Raw genomic sequence first — 20,826 nt, 5'->3', positions numbered from 1 at the left:
CGATATACAGTCGACGTCCGATTTCCCGGACGCCCGAAATTCCGGACATGCCTGATTTCCCGGACTCATCTGTGGCACCGTCAAGTTCCCCGTAGAGTCAATGTATTAAAAAGTCCGAAATTCCGGACGCTTATAGCCTTCGCCATCCGATTTCCCGGACTTTTTACTGTTGACCGCCGACCCAAAGTCACCACCGACGCCGCCATTTTGGTTGTTTTCATTTTCATATCCTTGAACCCACCATACTCGCATCAGCAGCAACGCCGCACCACGCCGCGGCTGCCGTAACCTCGAAACCGCACGTGTCAATCCGTTGCCAGCCGTAGCTTAGCCAAGCCAAACCTCACTGTGTTCGTTCACGTGTTGTTTTGTCAGCTGTGCCAGCTCTGCGGTCGTGTCTGCGGTTGATCGTTTGCTGCTGCGCGCTACCTTCAGTGATCACGTTTCCCGACCTTCAGCATCCACCGAGTTCCTAGCTGTTTCGTGCTGCGCTTTTCGTCGAGCGAATTCGCCGTTTACAGCAATGGCACCGACTGCTTCTTCGTCTTCGTCCGCGCCTTCGAAGCGCACAAAGCCACCTCGTAGGCTCACGATGACGAACTGCCATCCGCGGACGTTGCCTTCGACGATCTGCGCGCTGGCGGCGTGTTGATTCCAGCCGAGATAACCCTTGAGGGCTTCGCCGACGCTGACAAAGACCTCGAGCTATGTGCGGAGTTGACCAATGACGAAATCATTCATCAAGTTACGGAGGATTCCGATGACTCCGACACCGAGAACGAAGAGCCAGCTCCTACACAGCCAACGAGCTCGGAGTTGACGCGAGCACTGATGACACTGTCATTGGTGTACAGCGGCAACATGACGTTGACTGAAATTGAGGCAGACATAATCGCGGGCAAGCGGACCGTGCAAAAGAAAATAAGCGACTTCTTTGCGCCCAAGTGCTGACCTATGAGGTAGTGCCGGCCACGTCGTATTTTTTTTTTATAAACGGCTCTTTTCAGAGCCACCTAAACGATGCATTGGCTGAATTGCTATGGGAATCTTGTATTCCGGCTGTGACCCTCTCCGTCAGCGAAAAATACCTACCAAAAAGGTGCGTTTTCACGTGCATTCGTTTTTCCGGACTGCCCGATTTTCCGGACGTTTTCGCAGTCCCTTGAGGGTCCGGGAAATCGGACGTCGACTGTATCTGTGTTCTACTGTATTACCCCCTGTTAAGTCGTTTTCGCCACAAGGCACGCGCGTCTCGCGGATTAGTCGTAATTAGCGTGGTTAGTTTCGCAGCCGAGTGAGAGAAGGCGTTGTGATCGCGCGGTGGCTGAAGTTCCTGAAAAAGATAAGTAGCGCTAACTGCTTCCCTTCGCCTCTGCCTCCTCTCCTGGCAGATGCAGGAGCGCCTCTACGGTGTCCACCAGGAAACTACGGAAGTTCCCCACCGTAGTGAAAACATCTTTCTGCTACCACTGCCACAGCAGGCCAGCATAGCGAAGCATGCAGAATCAACATGCAAACAGACTCAAGTGCGTTCAACCACACACTGTGCACCGATCAAGTAAACGCTAGGAAGTGGACAAACAAGATGGCACTTGCAGGACCTCCTTAAAAGTTAGCATGTCACACTTGAAAACGAGCAATTTCTTAGCGTCGCCAAGTTTGCAGTGGCGCTGCCATCAGGAGCGAGCCCTTTCGTTTACTCAATGATTACGTACCATGCATTTTCACACTGTTGGACACCACGAAAATACGCCACTTGCATCGGTACTCGTTAAATTGCCGTATTCATTGTTATTTTCTCGCATTCTTTATTTCGTGGACCTTACCCACTGCGTCACTTAAAACCGCAGCGCCCTCGAGCGCTTTAGCGGAAGAATTGCACAAGCCTCTTTCTCAGGCCAAGAGACATGTTTTGCGAGCTTCACGCATCAACCAACTTCCTTTACATCTACAAAGCACAAGAGAGAGAAGGTGCCTGTACACTGACACGAATGGTGCTACTTTAGTTATTTTTCAGGAACTTTAGCGGTGGCGCCAGTAGCGCCACCTGGAGGAAGCGAGGTTACACTGGTGCATGTGGACGAGCACTGTTTTTTGGGGTTTGGCAGCATTCATGGATGGTCGTCTCTCACACGCAAGGGTGATTCCGCGGCTTGCTCCCGCGGACTCGTGTGGCGAGTCGAACGTCAGCTATGCCGCATTCGTGTTATGTTGCATTCGGGCATGTGTTATGTTGGTCTGTGTATTATGTTGTCTGTGTGTTATATTGGCATTATGTATCTGGTTATTTAGCGTGTTACTAGATATGTATTAGATTCGGCTGGCGAGCTCGCCGTTGCAGAAGCAGTTAATAAATGTACCCATGTTCGTTGCTCGACAGCATCTACTGTGGCCGTGTGTTCCATCAGCGCATCTCATTCCAGACCCCACAAAATAGACAAGAAAAAAGAGAAAGAAGAGAAATGTCACTGACGCCTGCAGGTCGTGGAAGATCTCAGGGATGAGGAAGTGCAGAAGGGCCCACAGCTCGGTAAGGCTGTTCTGCAGGGGGGTGCCTGTCAGCAGGAGTCGGTTGGAGGCATGGTACTGGCTCAGCTCGCGCACCAGCCGGCACCGGAAGTTCTTGAGCCGGTGTGCCTCGTCCACCACCAGCAAGAGCCAGTCGACGGGGGCCAGTCGAGCACGGTCGCGCATGGCCACCTCGTACGAGGTCACCACCACCGCTGTCCGGCGAAGCTTTTGCGGCGTCTGCGTAGGGAGGGATGGTCAGTGGGACAGCCCATCTATGTGCAAGAATAGACCGGTTGGGTCACATTGTGTCAAAAAAAGAGACATTACATTATTTAGGTTTTCCGGCTTTTGCACTGTTAAATGTTTAGTGAAGGGGCCCTGCAACACACTTCCAAGTAAACATTGAATGGCTTCATAAAGGAGTCTATTGCTTCACGAATCCACTGCCGCAAGAATTTTTTAGAATCCTTCAAGTATGAGCAGAGTTGGAGAGATCTGTTTCAAGCGTTAAGCACTTTCTCTCTCCTTTCGTACCAGAGAGCACACTGAAAGCTACACAGGGGGGAATGGGGGGATGACAAAGTGGCAAGAAGCTACGTCCGTTCGTCATGACCTTGAGAACTTTGTTAAAACGTGTGGCCTTCTTTCAGTGATTGTGAGCACGCACAGGCACGTTGCGGGATCCTGCAGCAGCCGCAGTAACTATGCAGCTCACAATGCTCAAGTCAGCCAATGGCCATGGACTTTGTGCTCATGGCACGGTCATTTGGGTTTATGGCATCATTTATTCAGAGAAGAACGAGTGATTTCTCGTTAACTTTGAGAATTAAATGTAAATTCCAGGCCGCATGCCGTGCTATACATGCCTTGCACCCACGTCATGGCCACGAATTCTGGGATACCATTCGACCATCATAGGGGACCACCATGACAATAAATATGTGAAAGCGTGTGTGCAATCACTGTGCACTGTACTTCGGTGCTCGAACCACAGCAGAACGACGAAGACACAGGAGTCGGTGAACACCAATCTTTTCCGCCTTCCAATGGTCACGCACAATAAGAAAGTGTGGCAGCACACTAAGCTTCGCGGCACAGTTCGTGGGTGGCACGTATCAGGCCCACCGATCTCGACACCGACCATGAGCTCTAAAACCTTTTAGAGTATTCAAATGCTGGGACACGACTGAAAGAACAGCACCATTTACATTCGTAGGCAAGCCATCTAAGCTGTGGGCGAAGCCGAATCCCCATTGCGTGCAGACACATCTGCTCGGATACAGCGTGCGTCATGAAGACCCTGCACGCTACATGACCGTGTGAAAAGACTTTGCCTGCAGAAAGATGAGTCCCATACCGTGGCAGTCGTGGAGTCTATCGGCGCAGGGAGCGACGATGCAATAGACTGCCAACCATCACCAGAAGACGAAAGTTGAATGAAATAAAATGAGCCTGGTTTGTAGCTTCCTGATGAATGCTTTTACACTCAAACCTCATTGTAACAGTCACATCTGCCACGAAAATAACTTCGTTATATCCAAAAATTCGTTATGAATGTTTATTTTTAGCACTGTATCTATGACAAGACTATTCTTCATTTACTTCGTTATAAACGATAATTCGTTAAATGCGTGTTCGTTATATAGAGGTTTGAGTGTATCTCCTGCATGGTGACGAAGCTCAAGGAGTAGACGAGGTAGGTGATGATGTCCCTGTGCGAGAATTCAGGTACAGCATTGACGTCCATTGACGTGCCGGCATCTGGCCGTGTGTACTGGTAACACAGTAGCACATTTCACCACATCGAGTGCTGACCTGATTAAGGGGGGACGCGCCCTTTGAAAATCGAAAAATCGCGAAAAACTCGGTTTTTGAAAAACCGTATATTTGGGCTGTATGCATTACAAACAACCTTTCCTGTAATTATGAACGCCTAAAACATCGTAAAAGTACGCCAAATCGGGTAATAACGAGCAGCGGCAGCCAGGGTGTCGGAACGAAATGTTTTTCATTTCGGTTTTAGTTTCATTCCACCGCAAAAAGTTCTGTTCCGTTTCTGTACCGAAACGAAAAAAAAAAATGTTCCGTAACGGTCTTTTTTTATGCAAGAACTTGAACTTAAGGTAATCATAAAAAACATCGGATTTGTGATATAGTTACTTGCCCTTCTCTTAAGAAAGTGGGACAGGGGTAAAACACGTTCTTTCCACGTTCTTCAGAGGAGTGGAAGAAACTGTACCACGAATTCCTACCAACTAGCACAAACGAGTACTATACCCTTCAAAGTCATGCTATTTATTTTCTCAAAAGTCAATTACGACTTTTTTTAGCAGGCTCAATGCTTTGTGTCAAGGCAATGAGCACAATCTCAAAAACAGCACGTCATTGAGTGCACTCTCTGTGCGAGACCGCTGATCTGATAAAAAAAAATTCGCCAGGCCTGCGCGGAACAAACAGCACAGTCACAGCGTAAGCTGGAACAGCGGCCTTTCTAGAGCCCGTTCTATACTCTCTAGGGGAAACTAATACAAGTACACATGAAAGGTACCCACTACACCATAAATCATCGCAATTTTTCTGTAGTAGCGAAGCACCGACTATGCCACTTTTCCTCATTCTTCGGAGAATCGTGGTACCTGCTACACATCTGTGAGGCATTATGTGAGGCATTATGTGCACTTTGTGTTATGTTTAATGATGATGAATTATTGCTGAGCCCTTTGCAACGGGTTGAAAGCATTCAACGACTGACTCCTTGAGCAATTCGCATTGTGTGACGCCAGGTTGCTATTTTACTCTTCTATCACGCTATATAACATATGTTAACACGATTCCTTGGCCGACATGACGCCTGTATAGGGTATTTTTGCGGAGAAGTTACGAGCACCAGCGTGACACTGTGGTGGAATACTCGACTGCCACGCACAGGGCGCGGGTTAAAATCCAATCCGATCCTAGAAATTTGTTTCTCATTTCATTTTTTTCTTATTTCACGCAACAGCGGTTACGGACACCGGCGGCAGCAGCGGCGGACATCTATGGCGCTAAAGTCAGCAGTTGTGATCTCACAACAGCTTTCGCTATAACAAACTTCAGCGCCGAGAATGCCCTTGCCACGCTGGCCTGCGTGACAGGCACGCAAAAGTCCACTTGCGTTAATATAAACATCTCTGGTTGCCACTGTTTTTGTTTTTCGCACAATTGAACATATCTTTGTTTTGGAATTCCTGCCTGAGGTACGCGCTAATACTGTACTCTGAGATGTGCATAATTCCTTACGTTGCATGACCTCAGTAGTTCCGGATTGCCCAGTTTTCTCGTGAACCGAAAAACGATTGAAAAAATTTCGGTTTCACTCCGGAACGAAATAATAGATAAAGTTTCGGTTACGTTTTCGTTCCGGTCAAAAATATTGTTTTTTTTTCGTTTTTCGTTTTCGTTCCGTTCCGACACCCTGGCGGCAGCTGCTCCGCCGGCCGAACAAGCGCCGAAAGAAGCCCAACTTCGAGCGAGCACCGTTCCTGTGCCATCTTGGTTTTGTTTTGTACGTGAATTCCTGCACATTTCTTTACCGCCCTCAACGGTAGGGGTGGTGGCGCGGCCGAAGCATGATTTGCTTATGAATGGGGGACTCGCAGGGGTTTTCGAGTTTCTCGCGTCTTGACGCGCAGTTACGATTGGACTAAGCGCGCGCTCCTCGAGAGGGTGGGGGAACACGTGGCTGCTATTGGCTGCCGTGCGCAATGACGCGATGGCCTTCTCCGGGGCTCGCTCCGTGCGTCGTCCGATGCGACTAGTGCTAGCGCTTGCTTCGTTATTTGTTGCTGTCGTCACCGTCGTGCAACCAGCCTTTGTGTGTACCACTTTGCATTTCGTTATCGCTCGCGGCACTTCCTGAACTCTAGACTGTGTTTACGATATCGCATCCTGCCCGCCGACTAAGTAGTGTCATGTGCCTATGATCGTTGTGTTATTGGACACGCCGGTAGTCACGGTACATGCGTTCGGTGGGTTGGTGCGCTGAATCGTTATATAAACTTTGTTACTGTGGCCAAGCGCACCTCCAACAACGATTATGATGGGCCTTTTCACAGCGAAGCAACCTCTTTATCGGTAAAGACGATTACATCGACGGTGTCAGCGCTCGTATCCAGCGTGCGCCAGCGGCACGTGAATGCGTAGTTGAAATGAGCTTGGCGTCTCAAATCAACCTCGGCGATCGCAACCCCGACCCGTATGAAAAAAAAAAAAAAAAAAAAAAAAAAAAAAAAAAGCCAGGAAAGGTGGCAAAGGATAGAAATCAATAAAAACGCATTTTCTTTAATCTACATGTCATTTCAGACCAAGATATGTGATCGAAACTTTCGAAGCCCAATATCTCGAAATGACATTTTTGGCTGGTGATGCTGCTTAGTCGAGGGATATTTCTGGAACCATTCATCCGATTTCCATCAGGTTTTTTTTATTATGCACCTCAATAAATTTCCCAGGGCAAGACAAAGCTGTTTTTTCAATATGCGGTGTCTGTAATTTGTAATAATTAATTAAAATTTCATTGATGAAAGCGTAATGAGCAACACTAGATTCAGTGCTCTGCTAAAATTTTTTAGCAAATAAATTAAAAAAAAAGGGCTTTGTCTTGCCCTAAGGTACCCATCCAAGAAACTTCATAGTGAATTTCACAGTGCTAACACATTTTCCAACTTCTCCAGGCCCTGACTAAAGGACCCATGGGGACTACTTCGACACAAGACTAACTTGGGAACCAGTTAACATAGCTGCATAAAACTTTGCTATTAATCTATCCTGAAAATTTCATCAAGATATCTCAACAAACAAAAAAATTGCCCTTCGAAGGTAGCCTACCACCTTATTAACCGAGCGTAATATGCCGTGCCAAGCATCTCTCCACTGGAAGCGGGTGGTATTGCGCTGAGAAAGTCGCAGAAACTCCAAAAACACTTCAAGTCAACGAATGTGTCAATGGCGCTGCAGAGAATGAAGCAAACCGAGACAACAGCTGATCCCCCAAAATGGCCGCCGCTTCAATGGAGGGACGGTCCCCACGTCACGTGTAAGCTACGACTAATGTTTGGCTTGCATGTTTTCGGGAGCCTTGACTACAGATCAACAGCGTTTTCTCACTGTGCTTTTCTAAAAAAATTTTGCAGGCTCCCTTTAAACGTCATAAGGCTGCAGGTACTAGCATTACAGCATTGTTTCGTAAGTAAACATGCCTGTAAAAGATGTAACAGGAATTCTGAAGACTGCCTGTACAGTTGAACCCCATTAACTCGTCTTAAGTTCTAAAGATTTCCAGATAGGCCAGTTTGCAAATGTCGCCCAGTGGCAGCATGTAAACTACAGTTAATGAGATACGAACAAAAATCGGAAGAAATGACAAAAACATCAAAATTCCACTCAGAAGACTCAACTGCTCCAATCAACAGTTTATTTCACATACTTTTCAACAGTTAGCTGTATTTCTGGAGGACTGTCAGTGTGAGTGGGGATGCGCATTTATCACCGCGACGTCAATTGTCCCCACGGTGAATGCAGGGTGCATCCCAGTCTCTGCATCTTCAGTGTTGTCTTCGTCACTAGTACTGTAATTTTGCTTACGCACTTGACTCCCGATTTCTATGCTGGTGAGCTCTGCGGACGTAGCCGTCGCGCTGTCACTGTCCACCTAATCCTCGAAGGTCACCACGGTGTCTACCGGGAGCTTGTCGGTGAGCTCATTCCACCGTTATGGGTTGAGCTCCTCTTCGTCATTGCAGTCTTGTGACATAAGCAAAGTTTGCAAAAGACCCGCCTTTCGCACACAGTTGCTAATGGTGCCTGTCTTGACATTCCACCACGACCCTCTGAGCATTTCTGCGGATTGACAGATGTTGACCTCTGTGGGCAGCTTCAGTCGAAAGTTAATGAGGTGCTACACAACTCTTCCGAAATTCGGCCTTCACACATCAGATGATGATGTGGTCTAAAGGTTGTAGCAAAAAGTACAATTCGGGGGCATAATTTCCAGCTGCACATTGTTCAAGCGCACGTTCAGCATATGTGCTGAACAGCTATCAACGACTAGAATCTTTTTTTTTGCTTCTGCTTTATTGCGTCATCGAGCTGCTGCAGCCACTGTGTGACACCTTATTGGCTCGGTAGTCGCAACGCAACAAGACAAAGGTTTTCAAAAAGCGTGGCTTGGCAGACTTGCCGATAACCAGAGCCTTGATATTTTCCGTGCCCGTGGCACTGCAGCAGAAGAGCATGGACATGCGAAAATGCGATTTCTTTCCGCCCTTGTAACCTTTAAAGTTCATTGCTTGATCAGGCAACAACTGATTAAAGCACGCCGTTTCATTGGTGTTAAAAACATCGTCTGGACTGAATAACTCAATCTCCTGAATGCGCTGGTTCTGCCAGGCAATCGCACTTTCGGCATCTGCAACTTTTTCTTCGTCACAAGCAACTTGCCACACAATGCCATTCCTTTGATGGAAGCAATAAAGCCATCTGGCACTTGCATCGAAGTCAGAGGTGCCGAAAGCTGTCGCGCCTTTTCTTGAATAATAGAGCTGGACAAGGGCACACTGAGTTGCCTGGCATCCTCAAACTATGCGAGGATATTGCCATCAACAATTTGGTAGTTGCCCAGCCGCGAGCATTTTCTTGAGGGAGCCAGCTGTAACTCTCGATGTAATTTTACAATCTTGTTCCGATCTTTCAGTATTGTTGCCACTGTTGACAGTGCGGTATCACGCTCCCGACATACGTCTACTTTCTTTTCTCCAGCATTCAGCCCTGACAGAATGTTTGAGTTAAAACAAATGTCGCTTCTTTTTAATGCTGGGAATTGCACAACACAACCTCAACTTAGCAGCTCTAACAGAGACCAACCGACAACGTGGTGAGGACAGCAGGACTAAGCCTATGCAGGGATGCTAGGTATTCACAGAACAAATCGCCAAATTATGGTGCAATAATAGCCCAAAAGTAGCCAAACGTAGACCGTAAATATAGCCCAAAGTAGCCAAAGACAATAAATCCAGAGAAAATGTTTTGATTTATTATTTATTGATACAGGGCAAGTTTATACGTGAAGAAAGGGAACATATAATATATTAACAGAGATCAAACAAGTGTATAACAAGTCCAAGCAAAATAATTTGGTTCCATGACAAACTTCATGTAACCAAAACTTCATGTCAGCGGCAGAGAGAGGCTATACACGATTAACAAAATCATACAAAAATAAAACAAGTACAAACAAAATAAACCACCTAAAAATCTGGTTACACATGCAAACTTGTCGAGCGGCAAAATAAATAAATAAATAAATAAAGACTGTTGCTGCTTAGAGAGGTTATGCATGAACTAAATGAATTTAACAAATTAATCAAACAAAAATAAAAGTACAAGCAATACATGTATAACAACTTAAAAATGTGGTTGCATGTACAATCTTGCCAAGCGGCAAAAAAAAAAAAAAAAAAAAGAGTATTGCTGCTTAAAGAGAGGTTATACATGAACGGCAAAATGAAAAGACAGCACATTACGAACAAATTAAAGACCCCTAGGTTTCAGAACCAATGGCCGAGCATGGGTACACTGCTGGTATTAAAACATTCAAAAACGAGAAGATCTGACTGTACAAACTTCTTGCAGCACTGCATCACACTCCACAGACTTAATTTGACGAACAAGATATTTTCAAGCGTTTCTAAATTGATTCGGTTTCTGACTCACTCCACAGAGAATGCATTGGACAATGGCAGCGTCAGAAGATGCACGGCCAGTTGTTGCGACAGCAAAAGAAATAATGGAGGTAGTACCAGCGAAATTTTTTACGCCCTGAGCATTCTTCTAGAACTCCATCACGGAGCCTTCACAAAGCTCATCCAGCCTACACTGAAGAAGGCCATACTTGCACACTCAATTATGGCTACATCAGATAGCTTAATACACCGCACAGCCTCGTGTAGGAGCTGGAAAAAAAACTTGCTAATGCTGCTGCGGTGCAACAGGTTTAGATAGCTTAGAAATACCATGTTTCATGGCAAACGCTTCATGACGCTCCTTATACATGTAACCGAAAATGTTCGACACCATTCTAGGAGGGCACTTTTCTAGTCCTCACTAAGAGACAACTTCTCCAGTGAGTGGTGAAAAGCAGTTCCCATGTGGCAAGCTCAAACATGCATCAAATGGTCTTCCCAATCGGCATTGAGCGATGCGTAGTCTGGAAGCGCGACCCACTGAAGCAAGCACTTGAACAAAGGCACTCAGATCCATATACAGTTTTGCAGGGTCACGATCCTCACCCTGAAATATTTTGTTCGTCCTGTCAAACTCATTCATAATCGGGCTCAGGAACTGAACGGGCAAAAAATTTTGGACATCATTCAACATTTCGGAGAGCATTCTCACATGACAGCAGCGCTAAGTCGCTTTTACGACATTGAAGTTAAGTTTTCAGCTCAAGCCACTGGTCCAAAACAGCTCAGAGAGCTCTGGCTGTGCTGTGCCCACACTGCACACACAGCAACTAACTTTTTGCAGACAGTCCCAGAATGAAGGGCCCCATAAGTGCCCTTATAGGGCTGTTGCCTCTTTGGATTATGGGAGAACCAGTTAAATGTTTCCGGCACGAGTTGACCTGTGAAGGTGTACACAGCCTCATTGCATGCAAGCTGCAGAGAGGGGCAGACAGATTTGGCCAACACCAGGTTTGGGTTAACTTCCCACACATTTGTACTGCCCACACATCAAGCTAGCTCGGTTAGTTCTGATACCAACACAGTCCGTAATGGGCAAATGGCACTTATCAAGAAACTCTTTCAACTGAGTGTAAAGCCCACTAGCCAAGAAGTTGAAAACCCAACCAGTCCAAGAAACGCTGTAACAAAGGTGCTTTTCTTGTACAAGTAGTACATTACAACAGTAACTTCTTTTTCAGAGGGCACGTCCGTACTTTCATCTAAGATCAAAGAAAACTTGCAACCCTTAATGTCATTTAGTAGCAACCGCACGTTGGCCCAAGAACCTTATTTATGAGCGCTGTGCACTTTGTCTGCTCCATTGAGTGAGAAGGCTACACTACACTAGAGTCCTTAAAGCGGTCATGAATGAGTGGCGTCAAGTGGTCAGCCATGACGAAAAAGCTGTGGACGGCAATGTGCGCAGCCAAATGTAGCTTGGCAATCTTGACATCCTTGTTGCTGCTGGCGGCCCTTGCCTGTGATGCGACGAACTTCGCTAAACGCATCTGTCCAGCTGATGCCATTCGGGTGTACATGCTTCTTCCATCCTTCGCTGTAGTTATGTGCGCCTTTACATCCTGCATGTGTGCTCGTAGATCAATGTTGCAGTGGGCCATCTCGCCTGAGTGAGATGGTGCAAGCCAGTCTATAACAGAAGGCCCAAGGCCATGGTGCTGGTGGCGCCATCCGATTTCAATTGCAGAAACCAGCTGCGAAAAATCATCTACATCACTTTTCGCAGCATTCAGTACCTGTTCACTGTGGTTGGTTATAAACTCCCATATATCAACAGTACTGCCACGTGTTGCTGCACGTAACTGCAATCAAGCAGTGACGTGCACCATTTACTCACACTATATTTACTGGACAAGTTATGAAATCAGTAGGCCAGTGATTTCATAGCCTGTTCCAGACATGCAGAATATTGTCAATGCTTCAAGCAAGCTTCTGCAGCTGCAATGCTCTAGAGACCCCAGTTCAAAAATACAGGGGTGAGACGGCTGAAATAGATTTGGGAGCAGTTTTGGGAGCAGCAAAATTTCAATTTAGGAGCAGGAGAACCTTGTTTGGGAGCAGTTAGCGGCATTTATTATGTCATTTTTGGAGCTTGAAAAAACAAATTTGTAGCAACTTGGAGCACATATTTCAATCGGCTTAGAATACACACAACATTCAAATACACATAACATTCAAACAGCCTTTGGAGAAAGCTTTTTTAAACAGATTATCGCCAGCTATGAACTACACTACCTTTTTACAAACCACGCAATTTATATAACCCGGCTAACAACATATGAAATAGATAAAAAAAGTGTTTCCACCTAGGTTCACTTTACATTTGAAAATAAGAAAAGAAAAAACATCACACTTCTCAAATAATAAAAAAAAAAAACTGATTGCACAAGAACTGTCACATAGCAGTAGGTCTTTGCTTTAGACAAGCAATACATTTAGCAGATTACTGCTTTGACTTTTTGTTGGTCTGCTTATTTAGCTTTTCAAGCTTCCCCAGAACTTCCTGTAGGCCAGTGTTCCCCTTCGTGGAGGGGGGGAGGGGGAAGGGGGCGGAGCACAAAGTCTGCCGCATACCGCCCATACTTTGACTAAATCGGGATTGGGGGTGCTGCGATGAACCTTCGCCCTCCCTGAAGGGGAACGAACCCTGCGTACGCTTATGTGCACCCCACCACAATAAAGCGCCTTCAGCTATTTGCTCGGCCGCGCGGGTGGCATAGCGTCAAGTGTACCGCACGCTTTTAAATAGGTGATAGGTCCATTCGATTCACCCTGCACTACCTGAACTGGTTCATGGTGGTGACCTCTGAGTTCTGTCGTCGTTCAGGGAACGTTTCAAAAAGTGCAGCAGCAACGAGATGCCGAAACGAATACGAGAGTGCAGATGTCGTGCAAACCCTCTGCTACGGTCGCTTGTCTCGCGAATTGTGGAGGTTGTGATTCGTAAAAGTCGCCGCCGCTTACGCTGCCTGGCATTTCAAACTACTGGAAAACGTTCACTGACGTATTTGTTGGGCGCCATTAAAATAGCCACGAATGCAGTTGGCTGCGTCGTCTGCTGCAGTTCCAGCCATTTTGTGCTGCACCGACTCGGCACTACCTCACAAGTAAGTGCAAAGAATTCGTGAACTAGCCTTGCACGACGGCTGCACTTTTTCGAAACGAATACCGCGGTGCCGATGCCGCCATGTTGAACTCGTGAAACGAATGCCGGAGTGCAGCACCACTGTGAACCGGTTCACGAAGTGCAGGTGAAACGAATGGACCTGATAACAAAAGCGCGCTGCATCACCGTTCACTGCCACCTCGTGCGGGACCGCGTTCAAGAATGCGTCGCGAGCGCCGGGAAACCTTACCGCTCGAACACTAAGTCGTCAAACGCGCACGCGTACGGTGCTGCAAGCGTAGCGCCGTTGTAAGCGTAATAGTTTCGAAACGCTCCTTGATGTCGCTCGTACGAGAGAGCCCGAATCAGCGCTGTGGCAAACGAACAAACAAAAAAGGCTTTGTCGTGCGCACTTGAGGCACTATTTACAGCAACACTGCATTTATTTCCTCCTTCGCGGCGTCGGCGCAAGCCAGGAGATGCAAGTTCGAACTTGGATATTCGCTCTATCAACAGTGTAGCCCATTTATAACGAACCCACTTACAGCGAACTAGTGGTTATAACGAAGTGATCTCGATTTCCCGTCCCAATTTCCACATTTTCAATGCCTTTTAAGCCCACTTTTAACGAAGTAAAAAAATGCGACTCAGCGGATATAGCGAGGTTTTTTGTCGAGAACAACAACAAAAAAAAAATCCATCAAACCACCTTTCGAGTTTTCACGTGACTCAACTAGGCCGAAAAACCACCAATTCTTGGCTCCTGGCAGCCGTGTCGCCCCACTCTGCTCGAAAGCTTGCTTCACCGCACCACACGCCCGTTAGCCGTCTCGCAAACGCTTCCCATTCTTTTTCCAGTGCCAGGCGGGCCGACCGCCGCGATCTTATCTCGTTTCACGGTGTACTCCTCTCTTCAGAGAGGAGGTCGTGGGGGCAGCTTCAGAAACTTTGTGACCGCTTTAGACCGGTTCCGCTTGTGGCGCCTCATTCTCGTGAAAAAGCGAAGCAAGTTGGTGCGCTCCTAAATTGCTTTTCTTCCACGGGATGGCGCCACCAGCTAGGCCTGCCTGAGCCTGGCTGCGGCGATCCGCCAACGGCTCCGCGCAAACCTGTCGCACGCAAAGCCGTTCTTTCTTTCGTGGTGTTCAGTCAGCAGAAGCAGCCGTTCCGTTCGCACATGTTGTGCTGTGTCTCTGTTCACAGGTAAAAAGCGGATTATTGCAGCGCGCTTGGACTTGACCACGGTTGAGCAGCAGAAGCATTCGTTCGCTCGTGCTGTTTCACTGGTGAAAAGCGGATTATTGCAGCGCGCTTGGACTTGCCGCGGTTGCAGCTAGGCCTGCCCATGTGAATCGGCGAACTTTACGACAGCAGACATTGATGCTGTTGCAGCGGATGGTGCCGCGGCAGTGACAAGCTTGGGGCAGCTGAGGGAGGCCGCGGACAATGCAAGCCTTGTCCCAAGCGGGTTGGATTATCTGGACTTTGCCCTGGCGGGTCAAGACCTCGTCGCAACGGAGGAGCTCACCACCGATGAACTCGCCGCTAGAGTCTCCGAAAAGGGAACGGCCGCAGATAGCAGTTCCTCGGACGGCGAAGGTGACGACGTTGGTGCGCCTCAGCCTGGGACCGCCGGAGCAGCTCTCGCAGCTGTCGACACGCTGCGTATGTACTTGTGCACCGAACCGGGCAGTTGCGATCTGATGGAACACGTTGAGCAACGTGTTCTGAAACGCGCGCTCGCGAAACGCATGCAAGAGACCCTTGATCGCTTTTTTCAGAAAGTGTAAATAAATTATTTTTCTTGGTCTGCATAATGTTTGATTTTTTTAGAGTCCAGATATAGCGAAAAAGCGGTTATAGCGAAGTACAGTCGACGACCGATAATTCGGACTCCACGGGGAACGTAAATAAGTCCGAATTATCGAATGTCCGAAAAAACGAATGCGTCAGAAAAAAAATACTTTTATTGACACTTCAGGGTCCCGGTGGCCGAAAAAAGTTGTCATTGCGTTGCTGCCCGCACTTCCGCTTACGTGCAACCAAGCCCGCCTGTATCTCCGCCAGTGTGATGTGATCGCTGTACGATGGCGAGCTGGTTTCGTTCGTGAAGGCAACGCGTCTGTGCGGCGCACTTAGCGGTCGCACAAGGAGGCAGCATGAATGGCGGCGCGGCGCGTTTGGGTTCTCGCCTATTAAATACGTGCACTACGCACGCAAATGCACCAGGCCACATGCACTATCGAGAAGTTGACTGAAGATGCTTATCGTAAGGCTTGTCAGCGATTGAGCCGTACTGGCGCGTTTGCCACCTGCCGCCATCACGCCTCCGTGCATTTCCACTGCTTATCCGTAAGACATCGCTGTACGGCGCCGTGATAGCGGCCCATTTGAATTTCCGGTCCGCTTCACCCCATAACACGTCGGCATCGTGACAAAGCTGACTTTTGGACTCTGCCACTGTCGCAAACAGGTCGACTCGCGAAAGCGCTGGTTCGAACCTACGACATGATAGACGCGGCAGAGGTGGGGGCTTCAATTATTGCCTTTCGGACCTGCAATTTGGGCAGAAAATCCGAAAAATCGGACGCCGAAGAGTTTTAGCGTCCGAAATTTCGGACGTTCTTGACCATTGACGTCTATGGGGCTGGTGACGGTGCCACGAAAGCGTCCGAATTTTCGAGCATGTCCGGAAAATCGGCAGTTGACTTATCTGCCGCGTTTCGTTGTCGTCGGCGCGGCCTTCGGCGCTGGCTGTGAGGGCACCGTTGGCGCCATTTAACTCAGACCTTTTGAGACAGCAGAGCGTAAAATAAAGCAAGTCTCAAGATAAAAATGAACGCGCGCGCAGAACGCTTTACCGCAGACGCATTCGACAGAACGGCGGCGATACGCGATAGCAGCGCAGCGCGGGGATACAGGAACCGGAATGTAGGATGTTCGCGATGTCGATAGGATTTCCCACAGTTGACCAGTGCCTCCAAGATCGGCATTTCAAATCACAAATCTGAGGCATAAAGTAGCGATCGAAATAGAGCCTCATAGATCACCAATTAGCTTTCGTTTTGATCTCTGAGGCCATACTTTGTATAGTACGGGTGCCGGAGGAGATAATGGCTGGCGATTCGGCGTGCGCGACAGTCTCGGACAGGGTCCGGATTATCGAATGTAGATCTCGCAGCTGTCCGAAATATCGGTCGTCTTTACACATTACTTCTATGGGATCAACGGCGGTGCCGCGCGACTGTCCGAATTACCGAGCATGTCCGATTTATCGGTCGGCGACTGTAATTTCAGATTCCCGCCAACTTCATTATAACCAGGCTACACTGTACACGAAAAATACTCACCTTTGCTCATTGTGGGAGAACACACGCAGCAGCGTCGACACCAAAACCGTAGCTAGCAGAAGAACAAGCTATGCACAATAAAGAAACAGAGTGAACAACCCTGCTACGCACCTACGTATGCCACTCGATAGTTCTCGCTACGCGACAGTTTACAGTAATGCCAGAACAATCAGCCTACCGAGAAGCAGCAAGCTAGCGGAGCGGCAGCGCATTTTGGTGGGGTCACACATATTTACAACCACTCAGAGGCAATTATCACAGCACTATGGAAGCCTCCATTAGAAAGGCACGTAGAAGGACACGCTCGGGCGCGTTAACGTGTTCTGCGAACGTATCCCTGGCACTGCTTCTAAAGTTACGTTTTCCCACGCTGAAACTGACACGGGCTTGAAAATGCTTGCTTGTGAGGCCGTTTCGGCGCAGTTCGGCGCAATTTTTGCAATTTTTGTGCTTTTGGAGCAGATTGGCGCAGGAAAACGGAATCGTATCGAAAATGCGCATTATGCGCAGCTGTCTCACCCCTGAAAATAGAAACTGACCAGCCAATTGATATGGAGGTTGACACAAGAAATGCAGCAAAGCTAAACTTCCATTTGACAGAACGGATCGGCACACGGAGGAGGTATGAATCTCAACTCACGAGTGCGTGCCTCTCCTCTTGCGGTCCGTGGTAGAGCACCACCGAGAGTGACGGAGTGAAGCGCTGAAGCTCGTTGAGCCAGTTGGGCAGGGTGGACAGTGGCGCCACCACGAGGTAAGGGCCCGGCAGACCGCTCTCAACGAGCGAGGCAATCAGGGCAATCACCTGGACCGTCTTGCCCAGACCCATCTCATCTGCCAGGATGCCGTTGACACCGTTCTCGTACAAGACCTGGTCACGCGCAACAAGCAACCAACGCATTTAACAAATGAATTTCAAAAGATTCACACAAGCACCTTTTGTCAGAAAGATGCACTAAGATATCCTGCTCAAGTTAGCTCTCATTATCAAATTGGATGCTATGATGTGGAGAGCCCACATTTTTTGTTTTGTTTTTTTAGGTACTACAGTTAAATTCTGAATGGTGGCATCTCCAAATAAACAGAGAAAGCAGCAGTCGCCTCAAATTCTTTGTTGTCAAAACTTTTTATTGGCCTCAACACCAAAGAAAAGGTGCGACATGACATGACACACTGGCCATGTTGAAGCTGCATGCCGGATTCCCCCGCCAATTAGCGGAATTGGAAAGGCACTTTAACACTGGTTAGAACAATATGAGGGTGTGGACAAAACTGACGTCAATTTTCACAAAAGTCGCCGACAATAACACGCTCAAAACCACTTCTAATTCGGCTTCGCATGAATTGGGCATTACATCTGACAGGACATGAAATGCCCAATTCAATCAGTTTAACTTGACCACAACTCTTCTTTGAACTTCTGGAGATGCACAGCATGGCAAAGTAATTTCACGGCACACTCACCTTGAGCCACTGGTACCCTTCGACCTGGTACGACCTCATGACTCCTCCGGTGAACAGGGCTGGCTGGCCCTCAGGGCAGTCTGGGTTGTGGGGGCCACTTGATGGGTGGGCGGGAGACCCTTCCTGCGAGACAAGATGACAAGAAAGAAGGCAATGTAGAGACAAACTTCTTGTCTTCGTCTTTTTCTTGCGCAACTTTTACGCCATTATGAATGTAGAGACAGTGCTACACTTCAATGTCACATTGAACAAAAAAAGTGAACTTGCACGTGGATATGAACAGGCAGTGCTAGAAAACATTCCCAGGATCAATCAATCAATCAATCAATCAACCAACCAAGATTTCATTAGCTCTAGGAAAAGGAAATGAAAAAGAGCTTGCAAAAAAAAAAAAAAAAACACTGTTGCAGCCCAAAACAATGCCCCTCCTCTGTTCCTTGTGCAAATCTGATCACAGCAGGATGGGTACTCTTGTCCAATCACTTCTTTAGGAGTGTACGTAACTTTTTGCGACCACTGATTGGCTAAGCCAGCTTGCAGAACACCGGTGGGCCATAGCCATACACCGAGCCAGGTCACACAGGAGTAAAGAAAAGTATGACCCAGAAAGTGATGGACTTGGACTGCAGCCCCAACGCACGCACAGCAAAAAGCACCCAACCTTTACTACCGACAGCTTATTAGAGCATGGAAGTGGGCAAGTGTCCAAAGGCTTTTATAAGTTGCAGCCAATCTGTGTCCTTGCACTGAATTTTACTGCAAATGAGCCAAGATGCAGGCTGGCCACATTCATCCAATGGTCACACTCACAACTACAGCACATAACATATGAGAATGACTTTGGCAGAACAGTTAATGACATAATGCCAGCAATGTATTGATGGCAATGCATACCTGCCAAGTTTGGAGAAACGGAATCTGGGAGATCTACTCAACGGGGGGGGGGGGATATGGACACTGCCAGCGGGATTTTGCGGTCGCCGCTGATCTGTACAGAGTCCAAGCCGATCACATCGCTTACGCATCATCTGTTTCACGTGCGAGTAAAAGAGCGCTAGAGCTAGGGACGAACGCGGTTGAAGCAGAGATGAAACAACCCGGCCGTCACCGTCGCGAGGGCACATGCGATAACATCGCTCCGCCTGCGAGGCCTGTCGTTGCTTGCTTACCAGTTATTTCGTCGAGCATGATTTTGTGTGTACACAAACGCATCATCTACGAAATATTAACGGCTGATATAACCTATAACACATTTAGGATGTGGCCAGACGTGGCCAGACAAATTTGCTCATGTGGCCAGATAAAGCACTGGATGCGTGGGGCAAAACTGGATTTCCGGGAGATTTTCCTATGACCCGTACAACCGGGAGAAACGTTCAAAATCCGGGAGACTTGACAGGTATGGCAATGTTACAATGAAATACAGAACGACAGAGATGACAACACCCGAATACTGTTGTATCCACTGAGATGATGTGACCTGCGTGCTGCCACGTTAGAGCCAACAAACAGGGTTCTTGAACTCGTCTGCAGAAACGAGTCATTTGACATGCAGTTGCCACTTTCAAAAGCCAAGCCGTAAGAACCCTGTTCATTTTAAAAGCAGGCACCTAAAAGGGGACGTGCATTCCAAGAGTAGCAATGTTTAAACAAAGCAAGCAATTCAGTTCAGCTCAAGGGCACACACTGTGCCTTACAGGTCTTTTTGTTCCCGTATTAAAGCAAAGACAAAAGCTTTAGTCGAACAAGCTTCAGTCATGATCCGCCAACCAGCCTGCGGCGCTAACCTCGTCAACTACTTTCTGGGATTAGCACCACCATGACAGAGTACAGTACACTCAAACATCATTATAACGAAGTTACACCTTACACGAAAATAACTTCGTTATATCTGAAAATTCGTTATAAACATATATTCTTAACACTGTATGCATTGCAAGACTTTTTTTCATTTACTTCGTTATAACCAATATTTCGTTATATCAGTGTTCGTTATATTGAGGTTTCGGTGTAGAACCCCGCTGATAATGTTTTCCATGGGACCGTAAAAAATAAAACGTAAGAGCCAAGAAACAGGGAAAAAATGAGAAATTAGTCGTGGTGAGAAGCAGACAATTTTATTTCGAACCTTTCGCTTGAAAAAATCGTGCAGCGTCGCCTGGCGCATTTTCTCACACCCGGAAGGCATCTCTAAAGCACCTGCAGTGCCATGGGGCTTTCGGCTTCGTCAGTGCACACAAAATCTCCGCAACAAATGTCATGTTGTTCAGCCAATGAAGCCATTGGCTCAGCAAACAGGACGACTCCGGGCAACAAAAACTACCGTATTTACTCCTTTTTTTTGGTAAAACGAGTCCAAAAATCGCATGCGCATTAGAATCTTGTACCGAAAAAAAAAAAAAAACTCTGTTATCATATTGCCATCGGCATTTCAAAATGGCCGCCCCCTACGCGTCTCGGCCATTGTTTCAGTTCGTACGTGTGCTGAGGAGCTCGTCATCCCGTTCTGCATTCGCATCGACGGCATGGAAGTGCCGACTCCAAATAGTAAAACCTCGTTATAACGAAGTTGAAGGGGGAGTCGTAATTACTTCGTTATAACCATTAGTTCGTTATA

The 20,826-nt window shown here is 47.5% G+C and overlaps 2 protein-coding genes across 3 annotated transcripts in view; one reads left to right on the top strand and one right to left on the bottom strand.

Annotated features, from left to right (window-relative positions):
* Nucleotides 1-20,826, top strand: part of LOC119399510 (alkyldihydroxyacetonephosphate synthase, peroxisomal) — a 470,712-nt gene that overhangs the window by 142,247 nt on the left and 307,639 nt on the right. The gene's annotated exons all lie outside the window — the stretch shown is intronic.
* Nucleotides 1-20,826, bottom strand: part of LOC119399509 (lymphoid-specific helicase) — an 83,757-nt gene that overhangs the window by 45,012 nt on the left and 17,919 nt on the right. Inside the window, exons 5-7 of the mRNA XM_037666314.2 lie at nucleotides 18,210-18,332; nucleotides 17,386-17,616; nucleotides 2,474-2,748 (exon numbers count right to left, since the gene is read on the bottom strand). Coding sequence (XP_037522242.1) covers nucleotides 2,474-2,748; nucleotides 17,386-17,616; nucleotides 18,210-18,332 — 629 coding nt within the window. The remainder of the gene's footprint in view (nucleotides 1-2,473; nucleotides 2,749-17,385; nucleotides 17,617-18,209; nucleotides 18,333-20,826) is intronic.

This window comes from Rhipicephalus sanguineus, chromosome 7, assembly GCF_013339695.2.
Source record: "Rhipicephalus sanguineus isolate Rsan-2018 chromosome 7, BIME_Rsan_1.4, whole genome shotgun sequence".
NCBI lineage: Eukaryota > Metazoa > Arthropoda > Arachnida > Ixodida > Ixodidae > Rhipicephalus > Rhipicephalus sanguineus.
Note: the sequence above shows the minus strand (reverse complement) of the source record. Positions and strands in the feature narration are given on the sequence as shown.